General features: G+C 42.2%; 1 protein-coding gene across 1 annotated transcript; it reads left to right on the top strand.

Moving 5' to 3' along the window:
* Window positions 1-871: 871 nt before the first annotated feature.
* Window positions 872-2,359, top strand: LOC118940132. Its single transcript, XM_036948391.1, has one exon. The coding sequence runs from the start codon at window positions 1,178-1,180 to the stop codon at window positions 2,357-2,359; it is 1,182 nt and encodes a 393-aa protein (XP_036804286.1). The 5' UTR covers window positions 872-1,177.
* The last annotated feature ends 16,367 nt before the right edge of the window (window positions 2,360-18,726 follow it).

Here is an 18,726-nt window from a genome sequence, read left to right as displayed (position 1 = left end):
GAAATTAAAGAAGTAAAGAAGGAAATGGCACTTTTAGCAGAACAGAGAAGCAAGGGGGTTATTTTAAGAGGCAAGGAAAGGGAATTAGAAGAGGGGGAGAAGTGCACAAGGTACTTTTTTAAGAAAATAGTTAGTAAGGGTAGGCTAATGACTCGTTTAAAAAATAAAGATGGGGTTTTAAAAACAGATACAGAAGGAAAAAAATAAGTAGTTGAGGATTTTTATGGGGAACTGTTTGGGGTAAAAGATGTGTGCGAAGAAACAATGGGGGACCTTTTAACATACATCGACAAGACCCTACCCAATACAGACGACCTGAAAAAAGACCTGACGAGGACAGAAATCGAACAAGGACTGAAACATTTTAAGAGGGGTAAATCACCGGGGGAGGACGGCCTCCTTTTGGAGTTTTATTTGACCTTTTGGGATGTTTTAGCCGACGAACTTCTGACTGTTTTTACCGACTTCGAACATCTTGACAGACTACCTGACAGTTTTAGAGTGGGGATCGTGACTCTTTTATATAAGAAAAACGACAGGACGGACCTGAAGAACTGGAGACCGATAACCCTTTTAAACTTTGATTGTAAACTTTTTACCAAGGTTTTAACACTCAGAATGTCTTCTGTTTTAGGGGAGGTGATCCACCCGGACCAAACCTGTGCCGTGCCCGGAAGGAAGATCACGGACAGCCTGATACTAATCCGAGATGCCATCTGTTATGCGAGAGACAGAAACATGCGGCTTGTAGTCCTAAATTTAGATTTTGAAAAAGCCTTTGATCGGGTCTCGCTCCCGGTTTCCCGGACAGGTTCTTAGCTTGGGTGGGACTGCTGTACGGGGACATCACCAGCAAAATCCTTGCAAATGGGCATCTGTCAAAAGCAGTGGGAGTACACTGCGGCGTCCGTCAGGGCTGTCCGTTATCTCCTCTTCTGTTCGTGGCCTGTATTGAACCACTGGCACAGGTCTTGAGAAGGGACCAAGGGATCAGTGGGGTGGGTATCCCGGGGAGTGGGGGGATGACCGCCAAGTGCGTCTTTTACATGGACGACGTCAACATTTTATGTACCGACCTTTTATCCGTCGACAGGACTCTGGACAGGACTGACTGGTACGGACGAGCCTCTGGGGCGAGACTGAACAGAGACAAGACAGAGGCCCAATTCTTCGGACCATGGGCAGACCCAGGACCAGACTACCTCTGACAGTTAAACTGACGGACATAAGGGTACTGGGGGTAAAGTTTGACCGGGGGGGAGGAGGGAGCGGTAACTGGAGTGGAATCCTGGGGACGGTAAGACAGAGACTGGGTTTTTGGGGACTACGACAGCTGACTTTTGAGGGCAAGGTTTTAATCATTAAAGCTGTGATTTTACCTGTGCTTTTATTAATCAGTTCTGTTTTTATCCCCCCTCTAAGGAGTATTTTAGACCTGGAGCGGAATCTTTTTTACTTCCTGTGGGGAGGCAAGTGGGAGAGGCTGAGGAGGGAGGTGGTCAAGAGGCCCAGGTCCAAGGGGGGGAAAGGCTTGCCCGACCTCTACTTGTTCCTGGGCAGCCGCTACACAGCGTTACATCTGACTCTTGCCACCTCCCCGGTCAACAACAAGACTCAGGCCCTCGCACGGTTCTGGCTGGGATCTTACCTCAGGACTCTGAGGCTGACCCCAGTCGACCTGCGAGCCCCAGTCTCTTTCCTGCTACCCCCGCCCTACGTCCAGCTCCAGAAGTTTTTAAGACATTTTAAACTGGAAAAAGAAACAGTCACGTTCTTAACAAAACACCGCTCTCTTCTCTCTCTTGTGCAGGATTGGGAACCAGTGTGTCCAGTGCGCGGGCTCGCTATAGGTGAGCCCACAATGGTTTGGCGCAACGTGGCCCACCCTGCTCTCCTGAATCGGCATCGGGACCTGTCCTGGATGGTCGCCCACGAGATCCTCCCGGTCAGGGCCGTTATGCACTCACGGGGCATGGCGAGGACATCCGCGTGCCCCCGACCAGGCTGCGGCCAAGAAGAGTCGGTGAGGCACATGCTCTGGGAGTGCAGAGCCGCCAGAGACCTGTGGAAGGAAGCAGGCCCCCTGAACACCTCGTGTCTGCCAGCAGGGGAGGACCTAACACCTCAGCTCGTGCTGTATGGGGTGGTCCGAAGGCCCATTCCAACGAAGGCCTTCACCAAGCTCTGGCCCACCCTCACGTGCCTGAAGGAAGCACTGTGGTCCTCCCGTAACCTGCTGGTAGCGAAAAACGTAGAGACCACCCCCCAGGCAGTGGCCATGGTAGCCACGGAAGCCCTGGGGTGGTATGGAAGGAAGGGGGCCTCGACCCCAGGCGAAGGGTCCCCCACAACACCCTAGGTCCCGGCGGCCACGGCCTGACAGCGCTGCGGCGCCTAGGGCGATGCGCCTAGGGGAGGGATCTCCTCTGGGCCCCGAAGGACGGGACAATGATCTATTCAGAAGAGCAGGATGAGGTGAGCTTGATAAAGACTCACCCCGCTCCTGTACAAGGGACTGAAGACAGCCTTTTAACATGTTTTTCATGTCTTAAAAATGTTTTACCTTTGTTAGATCATTAGTACACATTTTAAATGGCTTTTACAGATTTGATGTTTTTACAAGGAAAGTACTTTTATTCATGGTTGTTTTCATTGGTTTTAACAACATGTACTTTTTAACAAATTTAAATGTAACTTTCAAATGCTGTGTTTTATGCCTTAGTGCCGTTTTTATGTGTATCAATGATGTAAAAAATGTATGAGCTGTTTTTAAAGGAATTGTGTCAATGAAACTTTTCCAAAAGAAAAGAAAAAAATCTACTTTGTGTATGACACAAGTAATTTTTCCAACAATTGCTGACATTATTTCAGTTATAATACACTGTATCACAATTCCAGTGGGTCAGAAGTATACATACACTAAGTTGACTGTGCTTTTAAACAGCTTGGACAATTCCAGAAAATTATGTCATGGCTTTAGAAGCTTCTGATAGGCTAATTGACATCATTTGAGTCAATTGGAGGTGTACCTGTAGATGTATTTCAAGCCCAACCTTCAAACTCAGTGCCTCTTTGCTTGGCTGCCTGGGGCGGCAGGTAGCCTAGTGGTTAAAGCGTTGAACTAGTAACCGAAAGGTTGCAAGATTGAATCCCGAGTTGACAAGGTAAAAATCTGTTCTGTGTCACGGTCGTCCTCCTCTTCATCTGAAGAGGAGAGGCGAGATGGATCGGAGGACCAAAATGCGGCGTGGTATGTGTTCATCGTTAATTTTAATACAGAAAACACTGAACACTATACAAAAGAGTAACAAAAAACAATAAACCAAATACGACCGTGAAGCTACAAAATGAGACCTGTGCTGACACAAGCCACTAACATCAATCACCCACAAACAAACATAACGTAATGTACTCTGTACATGTAGCCTCTATATAGTTGATCAATCTAATTCAAGGCACATTCCCCTTTTCTATTTCAGGGGCTTGCTCATTCATTTAGCATTTCCATGAGTTTCTGTTGTTGCCTATATAGCTAATTTGACATTGAGTATTTTAGGCATGTCCAGTTTGCCCTGGCACGACCCATTTGGCATTGTGTGGGTGAGTGAGGGAGTTTGTGAGTGAGGAACAGAGTGTGAATGGGTGATTTATTGTTTATGCACTTTATTTTGTATTGCTTTTACAAAATACATTTGTTGCTATTTTCAAATGTTAATAGTATATTTTTGACAAGTCCTTAGTTTTTTTGTTGCATACAGATGTGCCTTGTTGCAGTTCATACTGTACATACTATATTTCCTCTACATTTTTCTATTTATTGCATGGAAAAGATCATGTGTATCAAATCTCAAGTAACCTTAGGGATATTAGCAAATTATCAAGGTCAATGTTTTTATTTTAATAGTAACTAAATTACTTTTACTCTGAGTACTTTTCACTTGAATTTTTTACACCAGTAGTTTTACTTTTACTTGAGTAAAATGTCATTATAGGAACAGTACCTCTACTGTACCTCTATATTTCAGTACACATTTCACCTCTGAGTGCTACCAAATGTTGTCCTTTGACCACCATGATGCTAAGACACAACATTAAATAACAAACAAGGTCAAAGGAGATACTTCAAAGCCAAGTCATACCTCAAATGCTTATTTTAAAAGGGGGATTAGTGTCCATATTAGGAGAGCCTCAATCTTAAAGTCCTGCTAAGATTGAGGCTGTCCTAATATGGACACCGTAGGACATGAACACCTATGTCCATGCAGGAGAATATACAAGTAAGATGTGAAACTAAAGACACCGTTTACCAGAGCTGTAGCCAAAGTTAATGAAGCATCCGAAAGTTAATGAAGCATCCTACGAACATATGATCAAGTGACCGGCAGTTGAAGTGGAAAGGAAACATGAACATCTGTTATACGTAGAGCGGTTTATCATATGGGTTTAATGAGATATGCTTCACCCTGGCATCCGGCCAAGTCTACAGAAGTGGTTTGAAGGCATCTGTTTGTTTAGCTGAATCAAACTTGCAAATGAGTGCCACAGGCTAGATCTTTCTTGGCCCTCTCTGGTACGTCATAAATGGGATAAACAGAATTACCAGCCATTCTCTATGGTATTCCGATGACCTTAGAGTTACTTTGTTTTTTCTTTATTGAACACACTTTTTGCATCACCTATCTTTGTTAATTAGACAATGACAAACAACGGCATGTTTAGCAATTAGTGTACAAGACTCAAGCGCAACTTGTTTTCATTTTTTTACGAAGTTGTTTGTTCACACACTGGAACATTTCTCGTGTTAGAAATAGACAGGTGCACTTAAAGTCACTTCACCCACTGATTGTACAAATTTGACGCATTTACAACGCTTGATCTTTGTAACATTAGATTCTGTTCAATGCCGTTTCTATAAAAACGCTTAATAACATATCACCCATCACCCAGTTGAGGTTAGTCGGTTACTGTCATAATCTTTGCCGTCTAACGACTAGCTTTTCCTTATGACAGCTCATGAATATGCATTCAAGTTTAACCTCGTATAAAGCCTGAATCTCACTCCGATCAGTCATGGGATTATTAGAAAGAGCTGTAGGGCGTCATCAGTCTAAAACACTTGTTGTTTGTTCACCTGGGAGAGAAGGATCAAATGGATGTAATTATTCACCCGTCCCATGAGCACATGGAGAGCACAACCTTGAGCTGAGGAATGATTCAATCATGGTCTCGCTGTTGAACATCCATCTTCTCCACAGGCAGGAACCCAACATGTCCTCTTGGGCGAAGACTCCTCGACTGGAATCAAGATTACAATATAACACAGCTCGTTCACTGACAAGAGAAGGATGGCACAGTCTCAGTCAAGGGAAACAGACCAGGATTAGATAAAGCCTTCAGAAAGTTTTCATACCCAGTGTTGCCAACTCATTTTCAGGGGAAGTTGCTAGAGGCAGGTCGATTTGTTGCTAAAAGTTGCTAAATTACGTTGTGATGTCATTGTGTGATGATGACGTTACTCAAATTGACTGGCCATCTCTGCAAAAATATGATTTGACATTTGTTAGTTTAGATTTGTTTGTTTATTATCACATATTTTTTATTTGTAAATGTAATATAAACACACATTTTATATGATCAGATATTTTTATTTTATTGAACACATTACACATTATTGAACAATTACATTTTATTTATTTTCTTTAATTGAACAATTACATTTTATTTATTTTCTTTAACTAGTAAACCTACACGTTTTGAACAATTGTAGTTTTAAGCAGTGTATTGGTAGTTAACATGCTACCTAACTGATCAACAATTATAGGTACAAGCTAATAACAAGGTATGTATGCTATCTTATTGAACAAGCAACTTAACTTTAATGAGGTGTGCGCTTAGGCATCTCGCTCCAGGTTGTTGTGCTGCTTGGCTGGCTAGCTGCTCAATGGTTTCCTCCAGATATTGCCACTGTTCTCGCTCACACTGCAGTGCACACTGCCACCATCAGCTGTGTGTCTCCGCCAGTTCCAGAAAGTCCACTCCTTGCATACGTACTGTAAATATGATGAATCATAGATTGGCAAGGAAATCTTCTTCATCTTCACTGTCCAACTGCATTGTCACAGAGCTGGAACCAGCATACCTAAATGGTCGCATGCTAGCAGTGAACAATGCTCCGCAATGGCCATTGCCATAGTAGATCCTGCACTTTTGCAGTTATCCACTTTCTTAACCAACTGTGGTAATGTAGACTGAGTAGTGGGGTTGTACGGTTTTGATTTATTCATATGCTTTGCTGTAGGACAATGTTTTTTGATGTCATACATTTTTGCAAGCATATCTGATTTGCAGTATTCCCGACAATCATCCCCAATTACTGGCTTCAGCTACCCTTTAAATTCAGCCACAGACTCCCACTCTTTTCTGTACTTCTGGCTGTACAATTTGATTGAGACATGTTGATTGATGTTGTAAGTTCTGTTCAAGATCAAACATTCGTGACCAACTATATTCATTGGGTTTGTCTCGTCGAACACTGCAGTCAGCCAACAATGATTTGCAATTTTCTGAAATTACTGCTGGCCTGCTGCTGACGTCACTCACATTGCACTTTTGCAGCCAGGCACGTGTGTTGTGACTGAGTATGTGACAGAGAAAATCGTTTTTTTGTAATTTAAAGGGGAATTCGTGCATTTTAGCGTTTGAGTCACTTTTCAAAAGTTGCTAAAAGTTACAAAGAAATGTTTGAATGTAGCTAAATTTGTTGCTGTTTGAAAAAAAAGTTGCCATGGTAGTCTGAAAAGTTGTCAAATCCAGTTACAAAATTGCTACATTTTCTAAGAGCATTCCACAGCTAGATTGTACAACATTTGGCCATTATTCCTTTTCAAAGTTCTTCAAATTCTGTCAAATTGGTTGGTGACCATTGTTAGACAACCATTTTCAGATCTTGCCATAGATTTTCAAGTAGATTTAAGTCAAAACTAACTTGGCCACTCAGGAACATTTCCTGTCTTCTTGGTAAGCAACTCCAGTGTAGATTTGGCCTTGTGTGTTAAGTTATTGTCTTGCTGAAAGGAGAATTCATCTCCCAGTGTCTGGTGGAAAGCAGACTGAACCAGGTTTTTATTTAGGATTTTGCCTGTGCTTAGCTCCATTCCATTTCTATTTTATCCTGAAAAATTCCCCAGTCCTTAATGATTGCACACATACCCATAACATGATGCAGCCACCACTATATGGAGAGTTGTACTCAGAAATGTTTTGTATTGGATTTGCCCCAAACAAACACTTTGTATTCAGGACAAGAAGTACATTTCTTTGCCACTGTTTTTTTTACCCATCTACCAATAGCTACCCTTTTTTGCGAGGCAATGGGAAATCTCCCTGGTCTTTGTGGTTGAATCTGTGTTTGAAATTTACTGCTCGACTGAGGGACCTTACAGATAATTGTATGTGTTGGGTACATAGATGAGGTTGTCGTTAAAATGTTCAACACTATTATTGCGCAGAGAGGGAGACCATGCAACTTATTATGTGACTTCTAAAGCAAATGTTTGCTCCTGAACTTATTTAGACTAGCCATAAAAAAGGGGTTGAACACTTATTGACTTAAAACATTTAAGCTTTTCATTTTTTTATTAATCTGTAAACAATTTTTTTTTTAAACTAATTCCACTGACATTATGGGGTATTGTTTTCAGACCAGTGAACAAAAATAAAAATGTAATCAATTTTAAATTCAGGCTGTAACATAACAATATGTGGAAAAAGTTGAGGGGTGTGAATACTTTCTCAAGGCACTGTGTGTCTTCACGTCGAGATAGAGTAAGGCAATGGGTCTATAAGGTGCCAAAAATGGTGTTATGTTACACCTTACATCTGAATCAAAGCTAGCCAACAGACTTGCTGAACTTAACAATAAATCAAATGTCAGCTGATTGATGAATCACTTGAAATCAATTTGAATTTAGAACTCACTGAACTGTATCGACACTATAGTACAAACAATGTCCTATGTATACTGAACAAAAATATGAACGCAACATGGAACAATTTCAAAGATTTTGCTGAGTTACAGTTCATATAAGGAAATCAGTCAATTGAAATAAATTCATTAGGCCCTAATCTATGGATTTCACGACTGGGCAGGGGTGCAGCCATGGGTGGGCCTGGGAGAGCATAGACCACCCACTTCAGAGCCCACTGGGGAGCCAGGCCAAGCCAATCAGAATGAGTTTTTCCCCACAAGGGTTTTATTACAGGTTATTAAAGCCAGATGTGAAGGTCCTGCTCTGGCGTGGTTACACATGGTCTGCGGTTGTGAGGCCGGTTGGAGGTACTGCCAAATTCTCTAAAATGACGTTGGCAACAGCTCTGGTGGACATTCCTGCAGTCAGCATGCCAATTGCACTCTCCCTCAACTTGATACATCTGTGGCATTGTATTGTGTGACAAAACTGCACATTGAGTGGCCTTTTATTGTCCCCAGCACAAGGTGCACCTGTGTAATGATCCTGCTGTTTAATCAGCTTCTTGATATGCCACACCTGTCAGGTGGATGGATTATCTTGAAAAAATGATAAAATCCTCACCAACAGGGATGTGAACAGATTTGTGCACACAATGTCTGATAAATAAGCTTTTAGTGCGCATGGAACATTTCGGGGATCTTTTATTTCAGCTCAGGAAACATTAAACCAGCACTTTACATGTTGAATTTCTATTTTTGTTCAGTGTAGTTTCCACTTGCTGTGGTTGTAGTATGGCCAGGAGAAGCACAGAACATAATGCATTATTCTATTCAACTCCTGTGGTTAAAACTCTCTCCATTTCAGTTTGACTCGCAGAACAGTCGAAATATGCTGGACTGGTTCAACATGTCAGGCTGGCCTATTTTTTCAAGGTCCCCTCTGCTTGAAAATGACAGGATGTCATACGAGTCAAAACCTCAGGACCAGATTACAAAACTCCTGCCAAAGGAGACAACACAACACAACATGGCCACTGTCAGCCACCTAATGAGGACATTGAGTCCAGTCTGTCAGTCAGACGTTTGGGTGGCAGTCTGCTGACTCCAGTGTCCCACAGCTCCCAGCTTTATACTGTTTCTACAGCACAGGCATGTCTGCACAAATGGTTAAAGTCAGTAAAGTCATGCGAAAGTGCAGGTAACTTGAGTAAAGTTGGGTCTACATTGTTACAATAATCAAGACAATCTAGTGCTTATATGTATCCATTAGCGTACAGTAATCTGGTCTGCAGGTCCAAGTTATAAAAGTTACCAAAAGGTAAATATTGAATTTAAGGTAGTTAATTCCTCCTATCAGATCTATGTCCAGTGACATCATTGTGTGGGTCCACTCTCTACCTTTGAACTACAACATTTGGTGTGGGTGTGTCATTTTGGATCGACTCAGAGCCTTTATGGATAAGTCATCGAAATTAGAAATTAGAACCATTTCAAATTAAAGATAAAACAAAAACCGAATGTGACCTTGAGTAATGCATTGTGAAGTCTAGTTTCTTAGGGTCAACTGGAATACAAGCTGGCACTAAGGGAGGTAGGCTTTGGCTAAATCCTTGTTATCTTTAAGCCCGAGCTGAGCCCAGCAGACAACACAGGGTTAACGTCGTTTCCCGGTGCTTATTTTATGTTGATACAAATAATGTGAACTAAGCCCCAAAGACCATTAAGGATTCGGTAATCTCCCCTTCTGTTTCTGAAAGGGCCGGATTGAGACATTTAGTGCTCCCTTTTCCCAGCACATTTTCACCCCCTCACTGAGAGAGGTGAGCAGGAGGCCTTCTCGCTCTCCAGAGGCAGACTGACTGGAGGGAGAGAGAGAGAGGCTGTTTGTGTTTTCTTTCTTTATTTGCTTCTCGACTCTCCAAATTATTACTTGGAGCCCAGGAGAGGGTTGACAGCGGTCTCTGGGATCAGGCTTGTCGTAAATCCCTCTCGAAGTTGAAGGAAAACAGCACAGTTGGGTTCGGTGCTGCGGTTTCGGGACTTTAATTAGGATTTGTCAGATTGCCGGGGCTAATGCTTGTCTCTCGTTTGAGCAGAGGCTCAGTGTGGCTGTGTAGTGAGGGGAGAGAAGAGAGCCAGGAACAGCAGTAGCCTAATCTGACAGACGGGCCTGGCAGAGCGGTTCATACAGATATTAAATATCAATACTCACCTGACTCACTCTCTTGGTCAGCAGTCCATGCATTTTAATTTGGTTGATCATTTCATTTTGATCAGGTGAGATGCATGAAAGTTGAAAACTGTATTATACTTGCACTAAATGAGTCCACTGAGAAAATAGGAAAGGGATTTTTTTTGTATCATTCCAACCTAAATGTTATCAGTTTGGGAGTTGTTGGCATTATTTTACAGAAGATATGAAGCTCTGGAAACAGGTGAGCAAAGTGTGTTAGTATATCACACTGTCTCCCCCTGCTGGAGTAAAAAGTAAACAAGTACTCAAAAGTTATGGAAAATTATTTTGGGGCAACATGACATAATTCACATTGAAATGTGAGTTATAGATCTGCAATTCTAATTGAAAGCCAGTCTAAGAATCAGTATATCTGTTCTATTTGAGCTATTTCTGTGCGTCCCGTTTTTAAGTTACATTTTTTCATCAACTTCAAACAGCTGAAAATACAATATTTTTGGTTATGGAAAATATATTTCACAGCGGTTTAGATGGTACAATGATTCTCTACACTATACTTGCTTGTTTTGTCACAACAATTAGGCAAAGCGATTTCCGCATAGTTCTTCTTTAATCTAATTTGTTGTTTTTAAATGTTGGAAGTTGTTTGAACTGTGTAGCCAAGAATTCTATCCTTTTAAACACTTGCATAACAGTTCAACTTCCAGGTGAATTTTAGACAAATAATTACTTTCTTTGCCTAATTACTTTCTTTAACTATACTCCTTTGAGAAAACCTGGAATCAAGGCTTGGAAGTACCTATCAAGTGCAGAAAGCTGGCCATACATTACACAATTTTAAACTGTGATTTTGCCATGATATGGGATCCACAACCAATTTCCTGGATCGCAGGTAAATCATAACGTCATAGGCTCTGACCAAGACGTCGTAGGTCGCATAATGGGAGTGGGTGAAAGACGTGAGATTATGGGTTTTACACTCTCCTGATCCACATTTTAGGTACAGATTATTTTTCTGACATTCCAGCCATTTTTGTTCGTACCTTGTGTAGTGAGGGTGGTGCTATGATGAAACATGTCCTCCGTTGCTCGTCTACATACACAAAGTAGGAGGGGTCTAAACAGGTCGTTGTGAGCAAACCCGTGTAATTTGAGCACACCGGTCTCAGACTTCAGGATAACAACATTATGCAGACAATTTGCATAATGCAAGTGCTCCCACAACGTTAAGATATTTGTCACCATCCAATGTATGCCTAGCTTTAGATACCAGACTCTGTAACCTTAAGTTTTAAGTTCCTCGGCTTACACATCACAGAAATGGTCCACCCACACAAACCATGTGGGGAAAAAGGCGCAACAGCGCCTCTTCAACCTCAGGAGGCTAAAGAAATGTGGCTTGTCACCTAAAACCCTCACAAACTTTTACAGATGCACAATTAAGAGCATCCTGTCGGGCTGTATCACAACCTGTTACGGCAACTGCACCATCCTCGAACTGCAAGTCTCTCCAGTGGGTGGTGCGGTCTGCACAATGCATCGCTCATACATATATTTAAGACTCAGTAATCACTCATTGCTGTACAATCCAATTACAAAGAGGCAAGAACTCATTCTGTAGTTGTAGTTTTATAAAAAGTAGCGTGTTGTGATATTTGCAAAAGCTATTGCTCTCCCTTTCTTAACCATTTCTCAAAGTGGGGCAAATCTGATCAAAGTGTGAATCCCTTCTCCTCACTCACGGTCTGATCAAATGGTGTTTACAGTATGTGCCATCTCCCTCATCTAAAACTAAATGAATTCCATCTCAGAAACACAATTTCCAAATCCATTAACAGTCTCTCTCTCGTGGTTTCTGTAATTCATGCATTTTTGTGAAAATTTTGCCATAGAACAAAGTGCATGAGAATTAAAATTCATAATTAGGCATTCGTCAAAACACAGAGGTGCAGGTCATCAAATATTAAGTGGTAGAATCAAAGGGCTAGGTTTCTGTTCCCTCCATCACACGTCCAGACGTATAGGAAGCTTGAGCAACTACATCACAGGTGAGTCTCTCAGTGAGGCTCTTTTTCTGCTTGAGCTCTGACAGGGGCACGCTAACCGTAAGCCTGCATGCACCTCAAGGTGTTTCAATCTCTCTTTTTGGGGTGGTTGTCATCTGCAAAGTCTTCATGCTCAGAATTTGCACTGAATTTTAATCTTCTCCAAATTTGATGGCATAAGCATATCGCCTCACTCCATGCATGTCTGTAGAACAGAGAATAAACGAAAGAAAGTGAATGACAGAGAGAGGTGGAGGAAGAGGGGGGGGGGGGGGGGGGGGGGGAGAGGGATAGAGAGCTCACACAGACAGACAGGATCGGTGAACAAACAGGCAGGAGACAGAACTGCAAGCAAGCTAAGTCGCCCCAGCTTTGAAATCAGTCTCTCCTCCTTTGTCAAGCTTTACTCCCAGCACAGGGAAGAGATAATCTCACAAAGCTGTTTTCAAAAGCCAATCCATACCTTCCCCTTCCACGAGCCCCCCCCCCCCCCATAATTTTTTATTCAACCCATCATCATCCATTCTTTTCAGCATTGTGTGTAGAGGAAAATACACAGCCAACACTTTACTTCTAACCCTGAAGTGTTGAGTAAGAACGTTAAACTAACTGATAACAGTGTGCTTGATTTTCATTGCTCCTCTGTCTCCAAAGCAAATGTACAAGTCTAAATTGCTGCACACTGGTTTTCATTTGCCAGATTAAAGCCTCCTGTACTGCCAAATTTCTATTTTCTCAACGATGAATAACTAACAGCTTCCAACTGAAGAACACTTTGGAAACATTATAGTACATAACAACATCCCTGCATTCAAGACCTTCTTGAGGAACTTGTTAAATTAACGTTTAATAACATGGCAATGATACATTTAATGACTGGCTCACTGCAACTGCAGTCACTGTGATGGAATGGATTATAGAGATTCCTTTGGTACCTATAATTACTTTTTTGTAAAAGAGAAGATACACACAATGGCTATGGTTAGTATGCACCAAATCTCATAAGAATAGAACAAAGAAAAAAGGTCCACATGTTTTGTTGAGATACATAAAACATGCATCTTCCAGACAAAATATGATCCCATGTTATTTTCATTGGCTGAAAAAATATGACTACATGATTTTCCAAAATGCTGTGCAATCTGTTTCCAATTCCAATACAAACAAAGGCATTTATAAGCATTTGGAAATGGTGTAGTAAGCTGAAATAGTAATGTTAGTAACTCGTGAACGAACACATTATATTCAAATCAAATCCAATTTTATTGGCCGCATACACATATTTAGCAGATGTTACTGCAGGTGTAGCAAAATGCTTGTGTTCCTAACTCCAACTGTGCAGTAATATCTAACAATACACATGCATCTAAAAGTAAAATGGAATTAAGTAATAATTACATTTTAGGACGAGGAATGTAGGGGTCCAGAGCTTGTGCGTGTGTGCATGTGCATGTATATATACAGTGGGGAGAACAAGTATTTGATACACTGCCGATTTTGCAGGTTTTCCTACTTACTTAGCATGTAGAGGTCTGTCATTTTTATCATAGGTACACTTCAACTGTGAGAGACGGAATCGAAAAAATCCAGAAATATGATGTTTTTGTAATTAATTTGCACCGAAACAGTTCTGTCTAGTGCAGACACAAAACAGAAAACAACTACTCACAAATCATAGTGGGAACACAGGCTACCTAAGTATGGTTCTCAATCAGAGACAATGATTGACAGCTGCCTCTGATTGAGAACCATACCAGGCCAAAAGCAGAAATACAAAACCTAGAACAAAAACATTGAATGCCCACTCCAACTCACGCCCTGACCAATACTAAAACAGAGACATAAAAAAGGAACTAAGGTCAGGACGTGACAGTACACCCCCCCAAAAGGTGCGGACTTGTTCAGTATAGCTCTCATGTTAGTCTTCAGTCTGTACTTTAATAACAGAATGAAACCCTGTGAAATAGCTCACTAAAGGCAATAGGTCTGTAAAGTGTGTGGAGATGTCGGAATCACTCTTACTGGAACAGCCTCTTATTAGTTTATCCAATAATTGCTTCGATTAAATGTTTGCAATATAAAATGGCGTTATACTGTGACACAGCCTATTATTTTAATGAAAGCATAATTTTCAAGTGATGTGCACACTGTTTCAAGATTTGTGCAAGGAGAGTTAATTACCCGAATGTAATTAAAATCATTTGAAGACATTCCAAATAACAAAAAGACAGGCCTTTTAATTCGCAAACACAATAACATTGTCTCATATCCTGACATCACCTTGGGTTTTATATTGAGGCTGATTACATTGAGTGAAATAAACAATAGCTATGTAATATACAGTAGAGTAAGAGGAAAAATTAGCCTGCTATTTTGACAACTGTTAAGCCATTATTCGGTGGATTGACTTGACCTGCACATTCACTGTGTTCTATTTTCATGTTGTAATTTGTTTTTAATGTGTGCAAATTCATAAAACTAAAAACATGAAGGAAAGTTGGCAGAAGGAGAAATACAGTATATACTTTTTGCGTGGGTGACTTGGCTTTTCTGGCCATGCATAATTAATGAAGTGACGCCGTGAAACTCTCTAAAAGTCAGACATGCTGAGGATGTGGTCATCTGGAGACTGGCAGGGGGGTCAGGGGAAGCAGAGGTCAGTGCTCTCTGTCCTCCACATGGAATGTAGACATTCCAGACCGTACTCAGAACACCATGCAAATGTAAAAAATAAGAGACTACTGCTATTTTGGGAAAATGCTTGAATAAGGTGAACTATGATGACAATAAGGGGGGAAATGATGGCGCTTAAAGTCTACAGCTGCCGTCTTATGGGCTCCTGACCAATTCTGCTACTTTCTACGTTTTTTCCCTCGCTGATATAAACTTTTTCTGTACATAATGTTTCCAACCTAATTTCCGATGACCAACAGCTTCTGGATATCAGAACAGCAATCACAAACCTCGTTTTGGGTGAAGATTTCTGCTTTACGAGTCGGCAGCTCTGGATGTTATGCTTACCCCGGACCAGGCCCTGATCCCTGGGACCAGCTTCATTTTTTTTTTTTTACCCCTTTTTCTCCCCAATTTTGTGGTATCCAATTGTTAGTAGCTACTATCTTGTCTCATCGCTACAACTCCCGTACGGGCTCTGGAGAGACGAAAGTTGAAAGTCATGCGTCCTCCGATACACAACCCAACCAAGCAGCACTGCTTCTTAAAACCTTTAATGACTCCCCATCCCGCATGAGGGAGCGTAATCATCGACTGACACTAATTAGCATAACGCAACGGACATACATTTTCCTAGAAAATATTCGTATTCATGAAAATCACAAGTGAAATATATTGAGACACAGCTTAGCCTTTTCACCATGTCATCTCAGATTTTCAAAATATGCTTTACAGCCAAAGCTAGACAAGCATTTGTGTAAGTTTATCGATAGCCTAGCATAGCATTTTGTCCAGCTAGCAGCAGGTAACTTGGTCACGGAAATCAGAAAAGCAATCAAATTAAATCGTTTACCTTTGATGAGCTTCGGATGTTTTCACTCACGAGACTCCCAGTTAGATAGCAAATGTTCCTTTTTTCCAAAAAATGTATTTTTGTAGGCGAAATAACTCCGTTTGTTCTTCACGTTTGGCTGAGAAATCGCCCAGAAATTGCAGTCACGAAAACGCCGAAAAATATTCCAAATTAGCTCCACAATATCGACAGAAACATGGCAAACGTTGTTTATAATCAATCCTCAAGGTGTTTTTCAAATATCTATTCAATAATATATCCACCGGGACAACTAGTTTTTCAGTAGGACCAATTGGAATAATGGCTACCTCTGTATTTTACGCGAGAATCACTCTGGGAGCCATCAGGTGACCAGTTGCGCAATGTAGCCGCTTACGGGTATCCTTCAACATAAATGCGTAAAACTACGTCACAATGCTGTAGACACCTTGGGGAATACGGAGAAAAAGTAATCTGGTTGATAGCCCATTCACTGCTCAATAGGGACGCATTGGAACACAGCGCTTTCAAAACATGAGGCACTTCCGGATTGGATTTTTCTCAGGCTTTCGCCTGCAATATCAGTTCTGTTATACTCACAAACAATATTTTTACAGTTTTGTAAACTTTAGAGTGTTTTCTATCCTAAGCTGTCAATTATATGCATATTCTAGCATCTTGTCATGACAAAATATCCTGTTTAGTACGGGAACGTTATTTTTCCAAAAATTAAAATACTGCCCCCTAGTCACAAAAGGTTATTAACACAGCGCACATCCAACCCGGAAGCCAGCCGCACCAATGTGTCGGAGGAAACACCGTGCACCTGGCGACCTTGGTTATCAAAAAAGGATATCCCTACCGGCCAAACCCTCCTTAACCGGTCCTTAACCGGCAGCCGGTTACGACAGAGCCTGGGCGCGAAACCTGAGTCTCTGGTGGCACAGCTGGCACTGTAGTACAGCGCCCTTAACCACTGCACCACCCGGGAGGCCCAATCACTGGCTTCATTAATAAGTGCATCGAACACGTCATCCCCACAGTGACCATACGTACATATCCCAATAAGATGCCATGGATTTCAGGCAACATCTGCACTGAGCTAAAGGCTAGAGCTGCCGCTTTCAAGGAGCGGGACACTATTCCGGACGCTTATAATAAATCCCACTATGACCTCCTGCGAGCCATCAAATAGGCAAACCGTCAATACAGGACTAAGATCAAATCCTACTCTGACGCTCGACTTTATGACGGACCGTCCCCAGCTGGTGAGGCTAGGCAACAAAACATCTGTCACATTGACCCTCAACACAGGTACCCTCAGAGGTGCGTGCTTAGTCCCCTCCTGTACTCCTTGTTCTCCCACGACTGGGTGGTTGCGCAGGACACCAACACCATCATTAAGTGTGCTGATGACACAAAGTGGTAGGCTTGATCATTGACGACAATGAGACCACCTATAGAGAGAAGGTCTGTGACCTGGCATTGTGGTGCAAGGACATTAACATTCTAGCATCTTGTCATGACAAAATATCCTGTTTAGTACAGGAACGTTATTTTTCCAAAAATTAAAATACTGCCCCCTAGTCACAAAAGGTTATTAACACAGCGCACATCCAACCCGGAAGCCAGCCGCACCAATGTGTCGGAGGAAACACCGTGCACCTGGCGACCTTGGTTATCAAAAAAGGATATCCCTACCGGCCAAACCCTCCTTAACCGGTCCTTAACCGGCAGCCGGTTACGACAGAGCCTGGGCGCGAAACCTGAGTCTCTGGTGGCACAGCTGGCACTGTAGTACAGCGCCCTTAACCACTGCACCACCCGGGAGGCCCAATCACTGGCTTCATTAATAAGTGCATCGAACACGTCATCCCCACAGTGACCATACGTACATATCCCAATAAGATGCCATGGATTTCAGGCAACATCTGCACTGAGCTAAAGGCTAGAGCTGCCGCTTTCAAGGAGCGGGACACTATTCCGGACGCTTATAATAAATCCCACTATGACCTCCTGCGAGCCATCAAATAGGCAAACCGTCAATACAGGACTAAGATCAAATCCTACTCTGACGCTCGACTTTATGACGGACCGTCCCCAGCTGGTGAGGCTAGGCAACAAAACATCTGTCACATTGACCCTCAACACAGGTACCCTCAGAGGTGCGTGCTTAGTCCCCTCCTGTACTCCTTGTTCTCCCACGACTGGGTGGTTGCGCAGGACACCAACACCATCATTAAGTGTGCTGATGACACAAAGTGGTAGGCTTGATCATTGACGACAATGAGACCACCTATAGAGAGAAGGTCTGTGACCTGGCATTGTGGTGCAAGGACATTAACCTCTCCCTCAACGTCAGTAAGACAAAATGAGCTGCTCGTGGACTACAGGTAATGAAGGCCTGAGCTCGGGGTTCTAGTGGAGCGGGTCGAGAGCTTCAGTTACCTCTGTGTCCATATCACTAAGAAATTAACAAGGTCCACACACACCAACACAGTTGTGAAGGCAGAATGACAACGCCTCTTCGCCCTTCAGGAGGCTGAAAAGATTTGGCATGGGCCCTCAGATCCTCAAAAGGTTCTACAGCTGCACCTTTGAGAGCATCTTAAATGGCTGCATCACCGCTTGGTATGGCAAGTGCTTGGCATCTGACCGCAAGGCACTACAGAGGGAGGATACTTTGTAAGTGCTGCTTTTGATACCATCGATCACCACATTCTTTTGGAGAGATTGGAAACCCAAATTGGTCTACACGGACAAGTTCTGGCCTGGTTTAGATCTTATCTGTTGGAAAGATATCAGTTTGTCTCTGTGAATGGTTTGTCCTCTGACAAATCAACTGTAAATTTCAGTGTTCCTCAAGGTTCCGTTTTAGGACCACTATTGTTTTCACTATATATTTTACCTCTTGGGGATGTCATTCGAAAACATAATGTTAACTTTCACTGCTATGCGGATGACAGACAGCTGTACATTTCAATGAAATGAAATTAAGTCCCAAAATTGCCCT

This window comes from Oncorhynchus mykiss, chromosome 17, assembly GCF_013265735.2.
Source record: "Oncorhynchus mykiss isolate Arlee chromosome 17, USDA_OmykA_1.1, whole genome shotgun sequence".
Taxonomy (NCBI): domain Eukaryota; kingdom Metazoa; phylum Chordata; class Actinopteri; order Salmoniformes; family Salmonidae; genus Oncorhynchus; species Oncorhynchus mykiss.
Note: the sequence above shows the minus strand (reverse complement) of the source record. Positions and strands in the feature narration are given on the sequence as shown.

Excerpts from the sequence above, each read along its gene's own strand:
- LOC118940132 (XM_036948391.1), top strand. The coding sequence starts at position 1,178 with ATGGGCAGACCCAGGACCAGACTACCTCTGACAGTTAAACTGACGGAC.